This window comes from Molothrus ater, chromosome Z (genome assembly GCF_012460135.2).
Source record: "Molothrus ater isolate BHLD 08-10-18 breed brown headed cowbird chromosome Z, BPBGC_Mater_1.1, whole genome shotgun sequence".
NCBI lineage: Eukaryota > Metazoa > Chordata > Aves > Passeriformes > Icteridae > Molothrus > Molothrus ater.
This window is the reverse complement of record NC_050511.2, coordinates 23738379-23757878: the sequence shown is the minus strand read 5'-3', so window position 1 is coordinate 23757878 and position 19500 is coordinate 23738379. Positions and strand designations below refer to the sequence as shown.

Genomic DNA, 19500 nt, shown 5'->3' with positions numbered 1-19500 from the left:
GGTTTTGTAATGAATATGCCCTTGGGAAGCCCAAGTTTTCATAATTTCTGTATGAAAGCTGTTTTCAGTGGGAAGAGCTGTCTGGTTTTGCCTGTGTGCTTGCTGCAGAGCCCTGGAGGGATGCACAGGCTGCAAACCTGCCTGGGACACAGGGGTGCCCACCCAGGCCTGGCCAGAAGGAAGCGCCTGGCACAGGCACAGGCACTGCAGAGAGCTGCATGTCACAGAACAGCACAAGATAGGCAGAAAGCCCTGCAGTCTGAAATACCCCGTACTGCCCTGGGAGGAGGGAGGGTTGCTCCTCATTGCTTGCTTTGGAATAACTGGAAATAAACACAGTGTATGAGTGTCCTGTATATATGCACAGGGATGGGCTCTCTCCCCCACAGGTTTTCAGCTATTCCACCAGACAGATTAGGAGGAAAGACATCTGCCAGAAAGGGGAATTCAACCATCTTGAAAATTTGTGGCTGTAATTTGGACCCTTGTCATGCCCACGTACTGTGTCACTGTGAGAGGAATTCAGTTACCATGGGTTACCCTATCAGTACGGGGACCAAGTGCCTCCCCTCCCAACAGCTCTATAAAAAGAGTCGCTCCAAGACACCCCAGCGGCTTCTGCATACCGGCACAGACCCAGAGAAACTTGGTCACGGGGGGACAGCTGCCAGAGGAGGTGTCAGCATGCCGTCTGCTTTCCAATTTCAATGCCACCTCGTTCTCATCTTCCTGGCAGCTTCCAAAGGAGAAACCAGATACCTGGAGGTGAGCAATAGGGCTAGAGATTAAACATCTCACTGTGCTTTTAGCTGCTGTCTTCTAACTTGTGCTCTCATCTTTCAAGCATTGTGCTTTATTCTCTCTCCCTTTCCTATTCCCACTTCTCCTGCATTAAACTTATGCCTGGCTAACATTAATGCAACAGTCCCATGTATTCTGTACTACCTCTCTATTAATTTATGCTCAGCAATTTTGCTGAGGATTTAAGAAACTCTCAGTGCACTCAGCTGCTGGGCTCACCTCTTAGATCCCAAGTTCATTTCCCCTCTACTGCAGGTTGGCAGCTTTCAGCCGGAGCTCTTCCAGAGCTGCACTGTTTCTGGACGGGGGACATAATATGCTGTGCCTGTTCTTGAGAGGTGCAGGGAGAGAGCTGCATTTCACTTTGCCCCAGACTCTTTTTGCCCTCCATCTTCAACCAGGTGAGGGATGCTGGTGAAGATGACCCCTTCCTACTACTCAGTGAGGATCTGAAGCGAGAGCTGTCTGCAGGACAGATCTACCGGCGGTCCCTCCGTGAGTTTCTTTGGTGCTCTGGTAGGGACTACTGACAGGTAGTATCAGTATCAGTATTCTGGGTGTACCTCAGGGAAGGAAAAGGGCTAATTGGGAGTAACAGAGCTGCAGGAGCTTTTTGCAAGACTAGGGAGAAGAAGGACAAAGCATTAAGCCTGCAGAAACCTGTGGTTTAAGGCAGAGGGTTGGGGTTCATAGTTAATGGTCCCAAATAACTGGAGTCAGATGGGGATTTCCCACCCATGTCGCTAGGCAGGGTCACATTGCCAAGGGGTGGGGCAGGTGTAGCAGCTGTGAGTGGAGAGAAATCTGAAAGAATAGAGTGCTTGTGCACTTGTGCACATGTACACACAGAGTTTTCTGCTCAGAGATGCACTGACAGACCGTCCCCCCTCGTTCCCCCGTCACACGTTTTTGCTCACACCTGCCAGTTATTTACTATTCATCCTCTGATGCTCAGCAGGCTCCTAATTGCTTCAGCTGGCTCTCCCTGTCCTCACTGCCAGCCGGATCCCAGTGCGGGGGGGTGGTCTCTCCTATCCCCCTCCTTCCCTGCACAGTGGGAGCTGGCACGGAGTCTTCCTCCAGAGCAGGCAGCAGCAGCAGCCCTTTGTCCCTGCTTCTCCAGGGTGCATTGACATGCTGAGTATAGAGGGGCAGTTCACCTTCACCGCAGACCAACCACAGCTGCACTGCGCAACCTTCTTCATCGGGGAGCCCGAGGAGCTCATCACAATTCACTACGACTTTGTAAACATCGACTGCCAAGGGGGGGACTTCCTGAAGGTAAGAAGCTGCTTTTGAGGTGTTTACTGTGTGTGCAAGGGGCAGGCGAACACACGTGCACATCTGTGTCTTGTGTGTGTTTGTGTGTAAAAAGCAGGCAAGCCACCCCTGGGATGGCTCTTTCCCCTCCCTGAGGCACTCTTGGTCCCCCCGTCACCACTCCTCTAAAGCAAAGCCAGACGTGGGATGAGGATCCCTCTCCAGCCTACAGTACCTCTTCTGAACTTTTCCAGAAGTGCCTCTATGGAGTGTCCATACCCAGGTGAACAGCTGAAAATTTGGGCAGTAGGATTTACTCATTGCGCTGTGAATCAGATGAGCCAGCAGATAATGATACAGATCTCTGGATCATTGTTACTGCTCTGGGACCTCTGCTCTCAGGTCACTTAGCATCAGATTAATAGTGAGTGGATCATTGCAGGTTTTCTTTAAAAATTCCCAGCTAGAACTTTTCAGATATTGGCTCTGAACAGAAAGAGGCTCATGACTCAGAACCATTTATATTCCAGTGTTGAAAAACTTTACCAGCACATTTCTCTGGCAGGCAGGAGCATTCACCAAGATCTGAACTCAGTCAAGGACAGAAGGGGAGGTTCGATGGTCCCTGACTCCCTTCGCCTTGCACTTTTCCCTTTTTGCTGAACTGGCAAGGCACAGAAGAGACCACAACCCATCTAGTGGCAAGCTGAGGTCCGGGAACAGGGTGAAGGAGGAAAGCTGCCCTTCAGCCCTTTCCTTGTCTCCTGCTCAGAATTCTGTCCTTCCATTCCATATCTTGGCTGAGATGTCTCCCCACATGGCTGCAGGGAGGCTGATTTCAGTCTCTTGTGGGGCTAAGGCTTTTGTACCTGCACTTATGGTCGCTCATGGAGGCTAGAAAAATGCCAAGATATCTTTTATGTTTTATTGGGCTTTCCTTTCTTTGGTAATGGTGTCCCAAACTTCTCTATTATATTGCTCTCTCTGTATATATATACAGGCAGCTTTTCTCTCATGTAATTTGAACACCTACATCCCATTACTTCAGAAACTTATAGTTCTGGCAAATCCAGAGACAGATCCTGATGTTTTTTTCATCAGGAAGTCTCACATCAGAATTACTGACTAAAGCGACAGCTGAACCTGATCCTTGAATTTTGGGAATATTGACTGAAGTGTTCAAGGAATTGCCATGTGAGAGCAGCTAGGAGGGAATTGAAACAGCAAAGCAGGCAGCTGTGTATCTACGCCAGAAATAATACGTATTTCTGCTTCTGATCTGAAGATGGTGAGGGAAAATTGTTGCTTTTTTTAATGAAGGAAAGATTTGTAGAAGTTGATACTTAAAGTCCAGATAAATAATGCAGGATTTGTTTTGTTTTCTAGTGGTTAGGATGAGGTAAAATAGCTGACACAAGCGAGAGCAAAACCTCTGCCAATAATTCCTCCCTAAAGTTTTCTGTATTTCAATATCTCTGCATGTCCACTGGGACCATTAATGACAAGCAGTAAAGCATCTAAATCAAGCTGGTCAAAAACTCCTTATAGTAACAATCCAATTGCAAAGAAAAAAAAAAGAACGTGGAAAAAAAAAAAGTAGGTAACAAAAGCTGTCACCTGAAGGAGATAAAAACAAAAGTTATATGAATCCCTTTCCTAAACATCCATTGAAGCATGAATAATTAGTCAAATGTTAGGAAATCAATAAATACAGTGAATTTTTTTTTCAGTTTGTGGCTTTGAACAGGTAATTTGGTGTCAAAAGAAAAGAGTGTCTGTTATACTTCATGTTTCTGCTCTCTGCTAACAGAGTATTAAGCAAAACCTAGTTTTATATTATTGGACCTCTGTAGGTGTTTGATGGATGGATACTCAAGGGAGAGAAATTTCCCAGTTCCTTGGACCATCCTCTCACCACTTCTCAAAGATACGTAGACTTCTGTGAAAGTGGGAATATTCAGAGGACCATCAGATCATCACAGAACGTGGCAATGATCTTCTTCAGGATTCAGCTACCAGGCAATGGATTTACTGTCACAGTCAAGAAAAGCAGCAATCTCTTCCGTAAGTCTGCAATTCATTCTGCCAAAGGGGCTTGAATTTGGGGCAGGAAGCCAAGAGAATGTGTTGCTTTGCACTGAGTTTTCTCACTGTGGTTATCTGCACTGACATGGCTGCGGTGGAACCATGTGCACCTGCATGCCTGCAGGCTTGACTCAGCCTCAGTGTGTGTCCCAAGAAAACAAAGGAGCTTAAGAGGTCACACAGGCTTCAATATGCAAGACCATAAGGCTCTTTCTTTCAAATAAGATCCCTCCCAATCTAATATTGACATGTTCCAACACATTTAGCTAGAATAAATAGTATTAATTGAGTAACTTCAATATCAGCATTTTCTAGATCTGGGTGAACAATGAGGAAAAAATATTTGAAAAAGGTCAACAGTAAAATCAGTGTATTGAATGTTATATGGTAGTTATGAGAGATATATGATCACAGAGATCTACCTGCAAGTTCTTTGCCTAAGCCTCTGAGCTGGCAAGGCACAAATTATCACAGAATCATAGAATAGCTTGGGTTGAAAGAGTTCATAAAGATCATCTTGTTTCAACCCCCCTCACCATGGCCAGGAATGTCACATGGTAGACCAGGTTATCCAGGGCCTCATCCAACCTGGCTGTGAAATTTTCCAGCAGTGGGACACCCACAACTTGACTGGGCAACATGTTCCTCACTTGAATTATGTTTTCCAGAGAGGACAGGACATTTAACAATTATTGTTCAGGCCAGTCTGATTTATCTCCTAACTACTCAAAGTGACCAAACAAAACAAAAGCAGAACAAACAAAACAAAAACCAAATACCAAACAAACAAAAACCCCCACCCAAACAACAAACAAACCCCCCAAAAACAACAAAAGGGAAAAAAAAACCCGAATAAAAACACCAAAAAAAAAAAAAAGCTCCCCGAACCAAAAAGCAGTGACAGTATGTCTGCTATGTCTTTACTCCAAGTTATTCAGACTTGGGCCTGCAAGCTAGGTCCCCACTGTGGTGTGGCTTCATGCCCACAGATGTGATTATTGTATTCAGCTGCTGGAGGTGGCTGGTGTCATTGTCCTGCTGAAGCAACTGCAGGACTCCAGAGCTATGCCAAAGATCCCTCGGGTTGCTCACGTAGAAGATACTCCTTTACCTGAACTCATAAGTTTGAACTTAAAGATAAAATCATGCTCCCATTTCAATGAGATATTTTGCAGTGTAAAGAACTCCAGTTCAGAGGAGCAGAATAGGATTTAGGGAATTGCTGGCAATATCAGGCAATAAGCTGTCAAAACTAAACACAATTCCTCCCTCCACCCATGTTTAGCCTCCTTCAAACTGACAAACTGTATGAGCCCTTGACAGCATGAGCCCCTGATGTACAGATTTCAGGTGTGAGCTCTTCTAATGACTGCTTCACCCTCAGGTTCTGCCAGACCTCATGCTATGTAGTAAAAAAAGGGGGAGGGAATTTTTAAGGAACAAATGCTATGCGAGAACCTCAGAAAATGCCACAATTTTTTTTTTCAGCCTTTGGTTGTAACTCACAGTAATTAAACTATATCTCTGCTTTTTTGGTACTGTAATGATGTAGTTTTGCTACATGCAGCGATGACTGGACAAGTAACTCTTGTACCTTTTCCCATGTCCCAGCTTGCAATGTCATCTCTCAGACCCCCTCAGGAAGGTTTACCATGGTCATTCCTCACCAGCACAGAAACTGTAGCTTCTCCATAATCTACCCAGTGGTGATAAAAATATCTGATCTTATCCTGGGACATTTAAATGGTCTCTTTTTAAAGGTGAGATCTTTATTTCCTAAGAAAATATTAGCATGTGCAATTTTTGTGGGCACAGAAGCGGGAAGGGGTGAAGCAGGGATAGGCTGTGATGCTGGCTGCTAAGGCATGGGTGTTCTGGACCTCTTGTGTGCACGATGAGGTCTCTGGTTTCTCCCAGAGAGGAGAGCTGGGGCTGTCTCTGTCACTATTGTCTCTGTAATGTTACAATGGCAGCCAGATCATGCAAAGCACCATTAATGAATGTAACTATTGCTTGCCATAGCAAAGGGTAAGTATTTCATTATAAAGAAAGGAGCCCTCTCTCCGAGAGCTGTCTGTCTGTATTTAAATTAATGAAAGCAGCAAACGCTCTGAAGAGAGAATGGAGCCACTAGATAGCAAGGTATTTTGTCATAGACAAAATACAAATGTGCTCACAGCTGATTGCCTGCTCCATATGCTCAGCATTCTCTGCTCTGATCTGGGTTATTTGGTGTTTGATGACAAACCAACAAAAGAAGACAGGAGCTATTGGTGATACCTGTGCCTGGGTGGTGTAAGAAGGTATCAATTACAAAATAGTCAGAAGAATAGAGCAAGGAATTTTTTTTTTGTCCTGAGCTCTTCAAGGAGATTGCCAGTGTCTGAAAAAACTAGGTTTTGAGAGATGGGCAAGTGAATTAGTTGACTTTTTCAGTGGTGAGCAGAAAAGGACAACAGCAAAGGAAGGTAAAGAAAGCAGGCACTTAAATAGCAGCATAGGGGTGACAGCCCAAAGGTGCTTAAGGTGTCTATACAAGAGATTTTTGGCAAACAGCATTAATTTCAGGAAAATTGTGGGTTTAATATACAGTAAGTCATTGCTTTAAAAGAAAATACTCTTTTTGTTAATTTCTACCTTAACTGAACTTTGCCACAATGGTGCATTTTAGCATTTTTTTAGGAATGAGTATGGTATAGTGAAACTGAAGTTCCTGCCTGCCAGCTGAATATAGGCATACATACAGCCCATGCCTGCATTAATTTGATTACGTGTTTAAGCACCCAGAACCAGATTGCCTATCTACATTAAAAGCAGTTGAATCAACACCTTTTCTACTTGTCAGTAATTTTCAGAGTCTACTTAGGTCTTTCTTTGAAATGCCTTAAGAAAATTAACTTACTAATATAAAATCAAGGTAGTACTGCTCAGGATGAGAAACTGATTTCACACAGCTTTAAGCACAGGGGATTTCTAAAACCTATTGTTAGTTCCAATAGTGTCTGCAGAACTGCTACATTTTGAGGATGAATGGTAAATAACTTCTGGCGTCTGCCTTTTTAAGAAACCATCTGCAAGCTGTGCAGGAGTGGGAGATTTTGTAGAGCTTCTTGGAGGAGCTGGCTTAGACCCATCCAAGATGTTTCCTCTAGCTGACCTCTGCCATTCCTTTCATGGGTCTGGTAAGAACTTCTTCCAATTACCTCCACATAATAAAATAATTAACCATAATAAGACATGCAGAGATCCCCCCACACACCTGGACTTCCTGCTAGAGGGTGAATTTCACATTTAGCAGAACATGAGAGCTGAAGCCTGTGGTTTGGCTATGTGTTACAGCACACCCATGACCACCTTCATTTGCCCCTTTAGTAATCATTATGACAAGGCTGAATTAGACATATTTTAAAAATTCTTGTCCTATGACAAAAACAAATATTAAAATGTCAGCACATAAAAAGGTCTGGAAATTCACTACAAATGAAGACAGATTGTTACATTTTCAGTTAAAGAGCTTTTCTCTCATTTACTTAGTGTTCCCAAGACCTTTTTTGCTGGTGGTGTAACACATACCCCAAAAGCCCATTCTATACTTTGAACTTGCTGGGGCTCTGAACCTGTTTCATTATCATGCTAGTCCACTGCCTTCTTTCTCCCCGTAAAAATAAGAACTTCCAGTTTCCCTAATATTCAATAGCAGACTGTAAAGTGTGGCAGTGATATGACAGACTAACCCCTGTGGCACACCTGCCATTTCTCAGGAGTACCAACAGGGCACTGGTGAAGCAGCATTTCCAAAGACTTGCAGGGCAGGAACGTGCCTGGTCCTTGTGGTCTCCCTTGCCTTTCATCACACTACAACTTAACAGTCCAGGCACTTTTCAAAGATTTAACTGGTAAGCGCTACTGTTAAATGATAATCCTGAGCACTGGAATGAGATTAAAATGTGTTTTCCTGGTAGTGTGTAGGAAGTGGAAATCCATCTCAGCAGCTCCTGATCTCAAGTGAGGAAGTTCCCCCAAGCTCCCCAAACGAAAAGGCTTTGCTAAGCCTCCACTCAAATGGCTTGCCTAAAGCAGCAGTTAGTTACACTCAATTTCCCTCAGAGTGGAAGGACCACGTGCTGGGCACTACCATTTGAGTTTGTCTTGATGGGACTCTCAAATGCCTTTCTTCCTGTGAAGAACGTCCTTACACACAAATCCACTCATCCTTCTAATGGGAAACATTTTGATGTTGCTAATTTTGGCTAACTCCAGGATAGAGTGCCATTACCCTTACCCATCACTCATGTTATCTAACAGTAGCACATAGATATGGAGTAGCCTTTGGAGGAGGGAAGGATACTTGATTAAATACCCAAGCATGGTAAAGCAAAACTCACAAACACAAAAGTTAATCAGCAATATCACCACCAGCAGGTCATCACGACACACAAATTTTCTTTATTTCCAAAACTGCATGTATTGGTGCTTCATAATTCCCATCATTATATATCTCTTTTCCCTCACTTTCTGTCATATAAATGTGTCTTTACAGCCCCTTTATATCTCTTTTCCCTAAACAGCCCAAATGAAGATTGGCTGTGACAACACTGTGCTGCGGATGGTCTCCAGTGGCAAACACATCAACCGTGTGACATTTGAGTATCATCAGCTGGATCTGCAGGAAACAGAAACAAGAAAGGAGAACGGCATTGAGGAATTCTGCTTTCCTAGTATCTGAGAAACCAGGACATGCATCTTCACATAGCTAATGAAAATAAAGTTCTATAATAATGTACTTTTTCCTTTAAGTAGCTGGTGGTGTCAAGCCTTTCTATAAACATAATTCTTTTCTCATACAAATCAGTCATTCCCATCAGCAAGCAGGAGAAAGCAAAAAATGTATTAATCTTTGTTGTTATCATTATATTCTTTCTGCGATGTTTAAGCTCATTTACCATATCAAAAATCAATAACAAGAATAGAGGGGTACTTTTCCTGTATCAATATTATTAGGAAAATAGACAAAAAAACTAGTCTGGGGATATATTAAATCCACAATAAATATAAACTTCATGCAGCAGCTTTATCCTTTTATATCAAGTATAAACAAATAAACAAAAAAAGGTGGTGAAATACAATTCCTGTTTTGTAAGAGGAAGCCAAACATTCGTGTGCTAAAAACTACTGTTTTACTTATGACTATAAATGTACTATTTATTTCTAATCACATGTTTTTAATGCAAATTTATAGCATGAGTCTTCCTTACACAAATTCAAACATAAATAAATACATTCAAAGAGTTGGCAAAGATTTCTTATATTGTATTTTTTATGAAGAGGTCTTTTAACACACTGATTAAACTTCCTAAGTCTTGTGCAGTTTTCTGGAAATGAAAATTTTGAATACATGTTGCTGAAAAACCATGAACTATTATGAGCAAAAATTTGGTTTCTCTAGGTTGGTTTTCCCTCCACACAGAATCAGTTTCAGAAGTACACTTACTGGTACCTTCCCTCTTTCAGATTTTTGGTCAGGTGTCCTGCTGATCCGTGAAGGCAAGGATACAAAAATATAGATTTATTTTTTCCAGGCCTTTCTAGGAAAGGACTGTCAGCCTTGAAGAACTCTGGGAAGCACAAGTACAGTAGAGGACCAGAGCTGTGTCCTAGCTTTGAGAGCAAGGTCTGATTGATATGTTTTCTGGGAGTGGCACCTGCCAGTAACAAGAGTAAACTGTTCCTCCTCCAGGGCTCAATTAACGATGAAGCCTAATTGATCCAGCTGCATTCCTGAAATCTTGCACTCTAAATTATGGCTCTTAATCTCACAGTCATGCATCCAAAATCAAGTGTCTTGATTATTCAGCAGCTCTGCAGTTAATCTCTGCGACTGAAGGGGGTGAATACCACAGGATGCCTCAGAATCTCCCTCTTTTGGTTTTGGAAGCCCTGTTTTTGTGACTGACTCATAAACAGATGGATGTCTTTGACAGACTGGTCAGACTTGGTGAGTGTATCCACCCCTGCAGGGCTGTGTTTATGGAAAAGTGGGGACTGTGGGAATGCTTCACTTCATTCCGAGGAAAACAGACAGAAATACTGATGGCTGCTCCACGACATGAAGCAACCCTGACTCGGGTCTCTGACTGGGGGGTTCTTGGCCACTACATCCCTGCTCCAGCCTCATGCAAACCACTGTGGGCTTTCCAAGCTGTGCTGAAGTGCTAGCAGTGTTGGTATCACCACCCAATGTCAGAAACATCACATCCTATAATCCTAAAATCATAGAATGGCCTGAGTTTGAAAGGACCTTAAATGTCATGTAGTTCCATCCCTCCTGCTGTAGGCAGGAACACCTTTCACTAGACCAAGCTGCCCAGAGCTCCATCCAGCCTGGCCTTGAACACTTCTGGGGATGGGGTATACACGACTTCCTTGGGCAACCTGTTCCAGTGTCTCACCACCCTCACAGTAAAGAATTCCTTCCTAATACCTAACCCAACCAGTTTGAATCCATGTCCCTTATCCTGCCATTGCATGTTCTTGTAAAAAACCTCTCTCCATCTTTCTTGTAGGATCCCTTCAGGTACTGGAAGGCCAAAATTAGATCACCCCTAGCACTTCTCCTTTCCAGGCTGAAAAAGTCCAGTTGTCTCTGCCTTTCCTGAGAGGAGGGGTGTTCTATCTCTCTGATCATCTCTGTGGCCTCCTCTGGACTCCCTCCAGCAGGTCCCTGTCCTTCCTGTGCTGGGAGCCCAGAGCTGATGCAGCCCTGCAGGTGGGGTCTCAGCAGGGCAGGGCAGAGGGGCAGAATCCCCTCCCTGGCCCTGCTGCCCACCCTGCTCTGGATGCAGCCCAGGACACGTGTGGCTCTCTGGGCTGGGAGTGCCCATGGCTGGGTCATGTCCAGCCTCAGCCACCAGCACCCCCAATTCCTTCTGGGCAGGGCTGCTGGGATCTGTTCATCCCCAGCCTGTGCTGGTACCAGGGCTGCTCTGACCCACGGGCAGCACCTTGTTAAACCTCATGAGATTCCCATGGCCCTCTCAAGAGTTTGTCCAGGTCCCTCTGGATGGCATCAGGTGCATTCAGCTTGGTGTCATCTGCAAATTTGCTGAGAGTGCACTTGGTCCCCTCATCTGTGACAATAGTGAAGATATTAAATCACACTGGTCCCAGTACAGGCCCCTGAGGGACATCACCTGTCACTGATGTACACTGGGACTCTGAGCCATTGACTCTACACTCTGGATGCAGCTATCAAGCCAATCCTCATCCACCTAACAATCCACCCACAAAATCCTTCTCTCCAATTTAGAGAGAAGGATATTGTGAGGGACTGTGTCAAAGGCTTTATAGAAGACCAGATAAATAACATGTGTAACCCCTCCCTTGTCCACTGATTTAGTCACTCCATTATAGAAGGCCACTGATTTGGTCAGTCAGGGAGAGAAAAACAGGGGTTTTTCAATGAAAAAGCTTTTTTTTCTGAGAAAGCTTGAAGTGACAGAGCATGTCTGTCCCCTAACATCTTGCTCAGTTCATTCTTTCTGGGTGCCTGTACCTGTCAGGGTGACCCTAGCTGTGTGTAGTCCCACCAGCCTTTTCTGAGCACTATTCAGTGAACCAGAGCAGTTTCTGCACTGTGTCATTTGGGAAGAAGCTCTTATGTCAAACTGTTCCCATTCATATGCCTCCCTTCAAAGTGGGGAGAGGTAGAGGTCTTTAAAACACTACACCTTGGTCACTAGGAAACAGAGGAGTTGAAACTTCAACATATTTCAGATCCAATAGCTGAGGATTAAGTCACCAGTGAAGGTAAACTCAGAGTCTTTTACTTCATGCAGTTTCATAGTGGGATTTTCCACCTTTCAGCTTCTTGTTGTACCTTTTTTCAATGCTAACATGGCTTAAATACCTCCAAAACACCAAGGCCTTGTAGAAAAGAATCTTAATGCTAAGATATTTGAGATTTTACCTTCCATGTTGAACAGAAGTCGACTTTATTAGTAAGAAAACTTATTGTTTTGGATAAAGGAATATGAAGAAGACAGGATATGATGGGCAGCACCTCCTGTTGATCCTGTTTCATGTGAAGTACTCCAGTACATATTGGTTTTCTTAGAACTGGCTGTCTTCCAATCAACATAAATTTAGGCATCACCATCAATGGTATCGCTCCTCCCTGATGGCTGTCTTAGACAAACCTGGATCCCAAACAATGAGGCATTCTCTGGTCTGTGCTGTAACACCTACCTCATGAAGAAAATCAAGTCACTTCAATCCGTGTATGTGTATTTATGGAGGCCCTCATCATTTCAAGAGTTGCAGAACTTCAATCACAAGAACTCAGCTCTCAGATGTCAAATGGCATGAATCCTCAATGGTTTAGTACCAGAGAAATAAGGAAATAAGTATCCTCATAGTGAAAAAGTTTTTAAAAAGACAATAAAAGCACTGCAAGAAGAAAAATAAAAAATAAGGCAACTGGAAATTTTGCAAATGAGTAAAAAGAAAAAGATTAGATATAGGTGAATAACTTGAACATCTATTGAAAGAAGCAAGGAAAGCACTTATCAATTAACAAGGTTGTAACCTGGAGGATGACAAGAAAAGGAAAGCCTCCTAAGAATAAAGAAAGAAATCAAGACCCTAACAATAAAAATGTAATGAAAGTCTTTGAAGAGGAAGTGTTTTGAAATGTTGGCTTTGATAAGAAGCTGTATGTCCACTATTTAGACACCCTGTCATCCATAACTGCCGGCAAAATCATCGAATCTCACAATTAATGCTAAAACCAAAAAAATCCTGGGGGAAAAGTGTGTGACAGTGTTAGTGCAGACTCTGATGTCTGAGAATTGACCAGTTTTCTTCATCTTTTTTTACTTGGCGTCACCACTGAAATTTTTTAGGGAAGTGATATAAAAGGGGTCATGATACCACAGCAGCACATGGCACAAGAGCACTGTGCTAGGCTTGGAAAGAAAACAATAAGCCTTGAACTCATAGGTGAGCCAACACTTAAGCAGTGACTGAAAAACTCTTCAGCACCACAAAAACTACTAAAGAGCCTACTGTCAAGAGTTGTTGAAGGCAGGGAAAAGAAATAATCAACAATTCTCACTGCAAAAAAAAAACCTCTTCAAAGACAGAAGGATATAGGACAGGAAAAAATATTAAATCCAGGGTGGCTGTTCAGAAAATATAATGTAGTGCCCAGGGGGAAGTTGAATTTCCCACCTTAAAAATCTCAAATCCACTGAGGCTTGACAATGAAAACTCTTTTACTTAAAACCATGCATTAATTTTTCAGCTGAATTGTTCGGGTTTTTCTTTCCATCTATACCAGGTATAAATGAAATATGTGAATTATAATGCAGAGATTTAATAGAGAGTGCAGAATCTTTGTTGTCAAAATTATTCAGAAAAGAAGATGGAAATATTCTGGAGGTGCTGGGAAAAAAAATCTGTTCCTAGAGAAGTGACTCTAGGCATTTGAAAGAATCAGTCAGCTGAAAAAGTTGTCTGATTTGTCACAAGTTTTTGGCAATGGAAAGGGGAATATTGTTACCAGATCCACCAACACGGAGCAATTACAGATCACAGAATATTCTGAGGTGAAAGGGACTCACAAGGATCATGAAGTCCAGCTCTTTACTGAATGGTCTCCATACTGGGATCAAACCCACAATCCTGGTGTTTTTTGCACTGTGCTCTATCAAACTGAGAGAATTGCAGCCAAGAGCCTTATAATATAGGACTTGATACAGGAACAGATAGAGATTTGTTCAAGCTGTTTGGGATTCTTAGAGGAAAAAAAAACCACTTAGAAATTAAGGGTTATTTTCAATAAGTAAGGTGGATTTGAAATCTTTTATCAAAGTTGTCCTGATCACACTTAATTGGGATGAGCTGTTGACTCCCTTGAAGGCAGAGAGGCCCAGCAGAGAGACCTCAACAAATTAGAGAGATGGACAATCACCAATCATGCGAAGTTCAACAATGGCAAGTAACAGATTCTGCTCTGGGATGGGGCAATCCTGGATGTATGGACAGAATGGGAAATGAGATGCTGGGAAGCAGCAACATGAAAAGGGACCAGTGGGTCCTGGTTGATGTCAAGTTGAACATGGGCAGCAGTGCCCTGGCAGCCAGGAGGGCCACCCGTGTCCTGGGGGCATCAGGGACAGCATGGCCAGCCAGGCAAGGGAGGGGATTGTCCTGCTGTGCTCTGCACTGGGGCAGCCTCACCTCCAGTGCTGGGGGCAGCTCTGGGTGCCACAATAGCCTCATGCAAGGCTAGAGAGTGTCCAAAGGAGCACCACAAGGATGCTGAAGAGCCTTGAGGGGAAGCCCTACGAGGAGCAGCTGAGGTCACCTGGTCTGTTCAGCCTGGAGGACACTGAGGGGAGACCTCATTGCAGCCTACATCTTGTTCTGGTGAGGGGGAGAGGATGGACAGGCACTGATCTCTTCTCTGTGGTGACCAGTGACAGGACCCACAGGAATGGCCTGAAGTTGTAACAGGGAAGGTTTAGGTTGGATGTCAGAAAAAGGATCTTTACCCAGAGGGTGGTTGGGCACTGGAACAGGCTCTCCAGCACCAAGCCAAACAGAGCTCAAGAATTATTTGGACGATGCTCTCAGGCACATGGTGGGATTCACAGTGACGTCCTGTACAGGGCCAGGACATGCACCTTGATTCTTGTGCCTTCCTTCTAACTCAGGATATTTAATGATTCTTCAATTCCATTGATTTCTGTCTTCAGAGGTAAAAATTCAGAAGAACAATTGTAACTTAGAATGACCAGCAATAGTGAGAAATTACAACGATTTTTCTTTGTGAAGTGACCGTATGTTCTCAGAATTAGAGTCTTTCTTCATAGGGCAGCAACAAAAAAATCATAGGTTTATTAGCAGTACTGTGCTACTCCCTGTAACAATGTACAATATCTTTTTAAAGTTGAAGTTTTGCTGCTAAAATTATGTTGATTTTTATCTTTCACAACTGACAATGAAAATAAGCACTCAGAGTGAGACGTGTCTGGTCCTTCTGAACAGCAGTCTGAGCAACTTTAAAACATCTCCTAAATATCTGCTCTGACACTGAGTCTGTGAAATCATGCCCTGCTTTCTCTGTGGTGAAGTTTCAATCAACAGTCAGGGAGGAGTTTCACGAAAGCCGAAAAGTAAGGAATGTAGATTTGCAGAACGTAATAACTGCTTGACTGTATAACCTCCTTCCCACCCAAAGTCTGCTCCTGCAAATTTAAAATACATTTCGTGTGCCATCACACTACACGGGCCTCACATGCCAATTAGATTTTATGTATCTGCAGGGACTACATTATTTCTTTCACATAGGGTTCAAAAAGCTCTAGATTCCATTATCCTTCACTGGAGTATTTGTATTACCAATTACATTACAGAGATTAAGCTAATTTTTAATGGGTCTAAGAAATTTCACTTGCCTTCATGAAATGCACACTCCTTAGGACCTCAAAGCTGTACTTACTCAGTTCTAAACACAGCTAAATTATACTTCAAGGAAGTGATTCATTATAGTCATTTTTATTCAGAGACTCATTACTTATGGTATCTGAGTAACTTTCTTGTAGATAAATTGACACAGTTTTCAATTTTTCCCCCCATTTTGCTTCTTATCTTTAAAGATCAGCAACAACTAATCATAGCAACTATGGATTTTGTACGCACATCATTTCCTATTAAAGGAAATGCAGTGTATTACACGTGAGTCACTACAAAATGAAAAGTTTTCATTATCTGTTCTTTTGAATAAAATTGATACTCATGGTACCATGCTGCTGCAAATTACCATCAAACCATCAATTACAGTGTTGACTAATAGTTTTTTTTATAACTTTGCCCCTCAACAGGAAAGCAAGCAGATTTATTACCAAAATTTGCCTTCCATCTATATACTGGTGCTCAGTATCCCTCATCAGGACTCACACAGCATTTTGAAGAGCCCCTAGCATGTCCTTCAAGCCAAGCACATGATGCTTGTTTCACAAAGGGCACATTTCTCATGGGTGTCCCACCACTTGGCATCCACTGTGCCCTGGCAGCCAGGAGGGCCACCCGTGTCCTGGGGGCATCAGGGACAGCATGGCCAGCTGGGCAAGAGAGGGGATTGTCCTGCTGTGCTCTGCACTGGGGCAGCCTCACCTCCAGTGCTGGGGGCAGCTCTGGGTGCCACAGTGTAAGAAAAATATAAAGCTATTAGAGATCATCCGGAGGAGGGCTATGAAGAAGGGAAAGCACCTAGAGGAGAAGCCATATGAGGAATGCCTTATTGCTTCTGCCAGGAACTCACATGCCCCAAAGCTGGAGGAGAAACATCTTCTGAATTTTAAGGTCACAGGCACAGCACACCAGTTCTCCTCCTTTGCCCTGGTGCCATGCCTGGCTCTCACTTGTTGATTGAGGATAATCTTGGCTCTTCTCCCACAGGATTTCTCCTGCCCTGGGATGCTTCCCACTGCTGGTGGTGAGGAGGTGCTTGGGGAAGGATCATTTTTGTGGAGGAGAGCAGAAGAAGCTACTCTATCACTCAGTCTGACCATCATCAGGGCCCACTGACCACTGCACATACCTTGGACATGTGCAGATAAAGGCAGGCACTGACATGCATTTAAATAAAACACCATATAAAGCTCAGTTATCGAAACAATAAGAGGCAATAGTAGAGGGATGACTGAGTACTTGTCACACAACAAAATAACTACAGAATTATCATAATGGCAGATGATAAAAAATCATAATAATTTGTCTGAAGAACAATCACTGTCTTTGGAAAACTCAGCTTTAATTAATTGACAGCAGATATGTACAGCACAGTAGAACTCAAAGAACCTGGATGGTGATGACTTCTTCTGTTCAGATGTCAGGAGTTCAATTACAGTGATGGGGGTACTTGCTGAGAATCTCAGCTGATCCTACCTTGCTTTTCCCAGACCAAAACCCCTTGTGGTGGTGAGGAGTCACACGAGGTGAGTGGCTCAGCAGGAGCTGGACACATGCAGCTTCACAACCTACACCTGCCTGCCACCTACTGCAACCCAAGCCAGGCACCTCTTGATATCAGAGATCTCTGCATGTGGATGTTGTGGGTCCCAAAAAGCCCTTCAGTATGGAGCTAGATGTATAGGGGTACAGTCAAAACCTAACCTCTCTGGAAAGATTTCACAACCTCTTGAATTAAGAAGTCTATATTTACAAGGGAAAAATTCTCTTCTGATGAATTCTTTGGGCTCAAGAACTGCACCAATCAGACACAACAACAAGCAGGCTCAAAGCACTTTGTTGTCTCTTCTGTGAGGATACAAGACATGACAAAACCAACAATATTTCTAAGTAGCTGTTGGTCTCATTCCTGCTCAATTTCAGATATTGTAGCAAACTGAGCATTGAAATAGGCACCTTTTGAAGGAAGTCAAAACACAAACCCAGGTTTTTTGTTTCTCTTCAAAATACTTTGGTTTGGAAATCTGGCCAGTTTGCAAGGCAAATGAGATTGATAAGGCATGTTTCTTACACTACCATAATTGAATTTGAGTTATAGTAAATCTTCCTTAAGTTCTGCCAAATACAACAATCAATTGGAAGCCTAAAATGAAGTATCCCAAATGAAGTGGTAACCAAATAGGTTCTCTGAGTGTTTAATCAGTCAAGCTCCAACCTCACCTTTGGGAATGTACAGGCAGTTTGCTATTGTACTAAAAATCCTTTGTCTTCTTGCTGCTCTGGGGCTGACCTGAAGCTATGGGAAGAAGAAATATTACTAGTGTAACTGGCGAAAAAAGACTCCTTCAAGTACACTGAGTTCCTTTAAAAGAGGAGATGATAAAAATAATAAAAAAAACTTGCTTAGAAGCAGGAAGAATTGGATCCTCAAAATAAAAGGCAGAAAATAAGTAAATCTGGAAAGCTTTACAGAGCCATCCCTGCATAACAAAGTCCATTCTTAATGCAGCTGACACCCACATTTATCATCTCATTACATCCAAATATGTAGCTATTTTTGGAAGGAGATTGGTTTTGGCTGATCCATTTGCCACTACAGCTATATCAGCCCTACCTGTCCAAATTCAGTGTTTTTCATGTTAGAAACAGATTCTTCACATGGAAACGTGGAAATTGCTCTGTGTGTACTATCATAATCTGGTTAGATTGAACACAGATAACAGTGATTACAACAATAAGAAACCTGCTCATTCTCAGCCCATCTGAGCTGTCAATCTCTACAGGCAGTAAATGGTACCATTTTGTGGGGAGGTGAGGATACAGTGGCAATGGTGTTCAGAAGATCTAATCTAAAATAAAGAATGAACTAATCTGAATCCTGGGGGATTTGTCTCAGTGGTTGTGGCTTGCTCTTATCCAAAACCAGACTAATTGAGGAGCATGATCCATCAGAGTGTATTCCCATCTCTTGGCTGATTTGGACAGTTGTTCTTAACATCTTATTAAGGAAAAGTGGATCTGGAAGGGAAAGCTCTGACAAGCGTGTATTTGCATACTTTACAGAGGACACATCAAAGTCAAGTAGATTTTGGATCCTGCATTGCATCAAATGCAAAAAGGAAAATAATTTGGAAAAGACCAAGCTGGTTCATCATGACCCAGGGGTACAATTAGGAGGCACCATCATTGAAAAGCCATCAGTTCTGCCAGCAACTTCAAAACAACTGTCACAAAAACTGGAGCACAGCTTAATTCTGAATAATAAGATCACAGAAATAGATCCCACCTATGCTCATGTTTCCTGTAGAATTGATTAATTGCCATGTATAATTAGTTATTGATTACTAATGGGTTAACTACTAATTCCCATACAGCTTACTATCACTACTAATTACTTCTGTTTTTCATATTGGGATGTGGTTTCTTTGATTTTTCTAACTTACAGAGGTGTAGTATAGTATGCAGTAAGCCTGCAAAACTCAAGAGTGGAGTAAAACCAAGTGTGTTCAAATGCCAGTGAGCCGTGCACTCACTGCAGTGCCCAGCCCCTCAAAGATGCTCTGTCTGGAGAGGACTCAGCAGATATCTGGGTGCTTGCTCCATAGTCACACCAAGATGCTCAGGGCCTTAGCCAGTGAAGGGTGGAGTTCTCCATGGACAGGGAGGCCATACCCTGGCTACTCAGCATTATATGGTCCCTCCAATTGTATTCTAGGTCCAAAACACCCTCTCCATCACAAGGGAATTGCAAGAGCAGAGAATAAGGTGGGCACCCTGTCCAGCACCATCGGCCCCACTAAACAGCTGCTGTTCTGTCATCAGCCTGCCATCACTGGCTCCCAAAGCTGGTGGGCAGGAATGGTGTCCTTAGAGAGGCAA

At 43.1% G+C, this 19500-nt stretch overlaps 1 protein-coding gene across 1 annotated transcript; it reads left to right on the top strand.

Moving 5' to 3' along the window:
* Nucleotides 1-614: 614 nt before the first annotated feature.
* Nucleotides 615-9445, top strand: CRHBP (corticotropin releasing hormone binding protein). The gene is made up of 7 exons (XM_036403939.1): nucleotides 615-765; nucleotides 1203-1296; nucleotides 1925-2082; nucleotides 3915-4125; nucleotides 5758-5906; nucleotides 7211-7328; nucleotides 8715-9445. Exons 1-7 carry the CDS (start codon nucleotides 685-687, stop codon nucleotides 8870-8872), a joined length of 969 nt encoding a protein of 322 aa, XP_036259832.1. The 5' UTR covers nucleotides 615-684; the 3' UTR covers nucleotides 8873-9445.
* Nucleotides 9446-19500: the final 10055 nt, after the last annotated feature.

Excerpts from the sequence above, each read along its gene's own strand:
- CRHBP (XM_036403939.1), top strand. The coding sequence starts at position 685 with ATGCCGTCTGCTTTCCAATTTCAATGCCACCTCGTTCTCATCTTCCTG. Across the intron at positions 766-1,202 it reads GAGAAACCAGATACCTGGAG|GTGAGGGATGCTGGTGAAGA; the intron begins GTGAGCAATAGG and ends ATCTTCAACCAG. Across the intron at positions 7,329-8,714 it reads CCATTCCTTTCATGGGTCTG|CCCAAATGAAGATTGGCTGT; the intron begins GTAAGAACTTCT and ends TTCCCTAAACAG.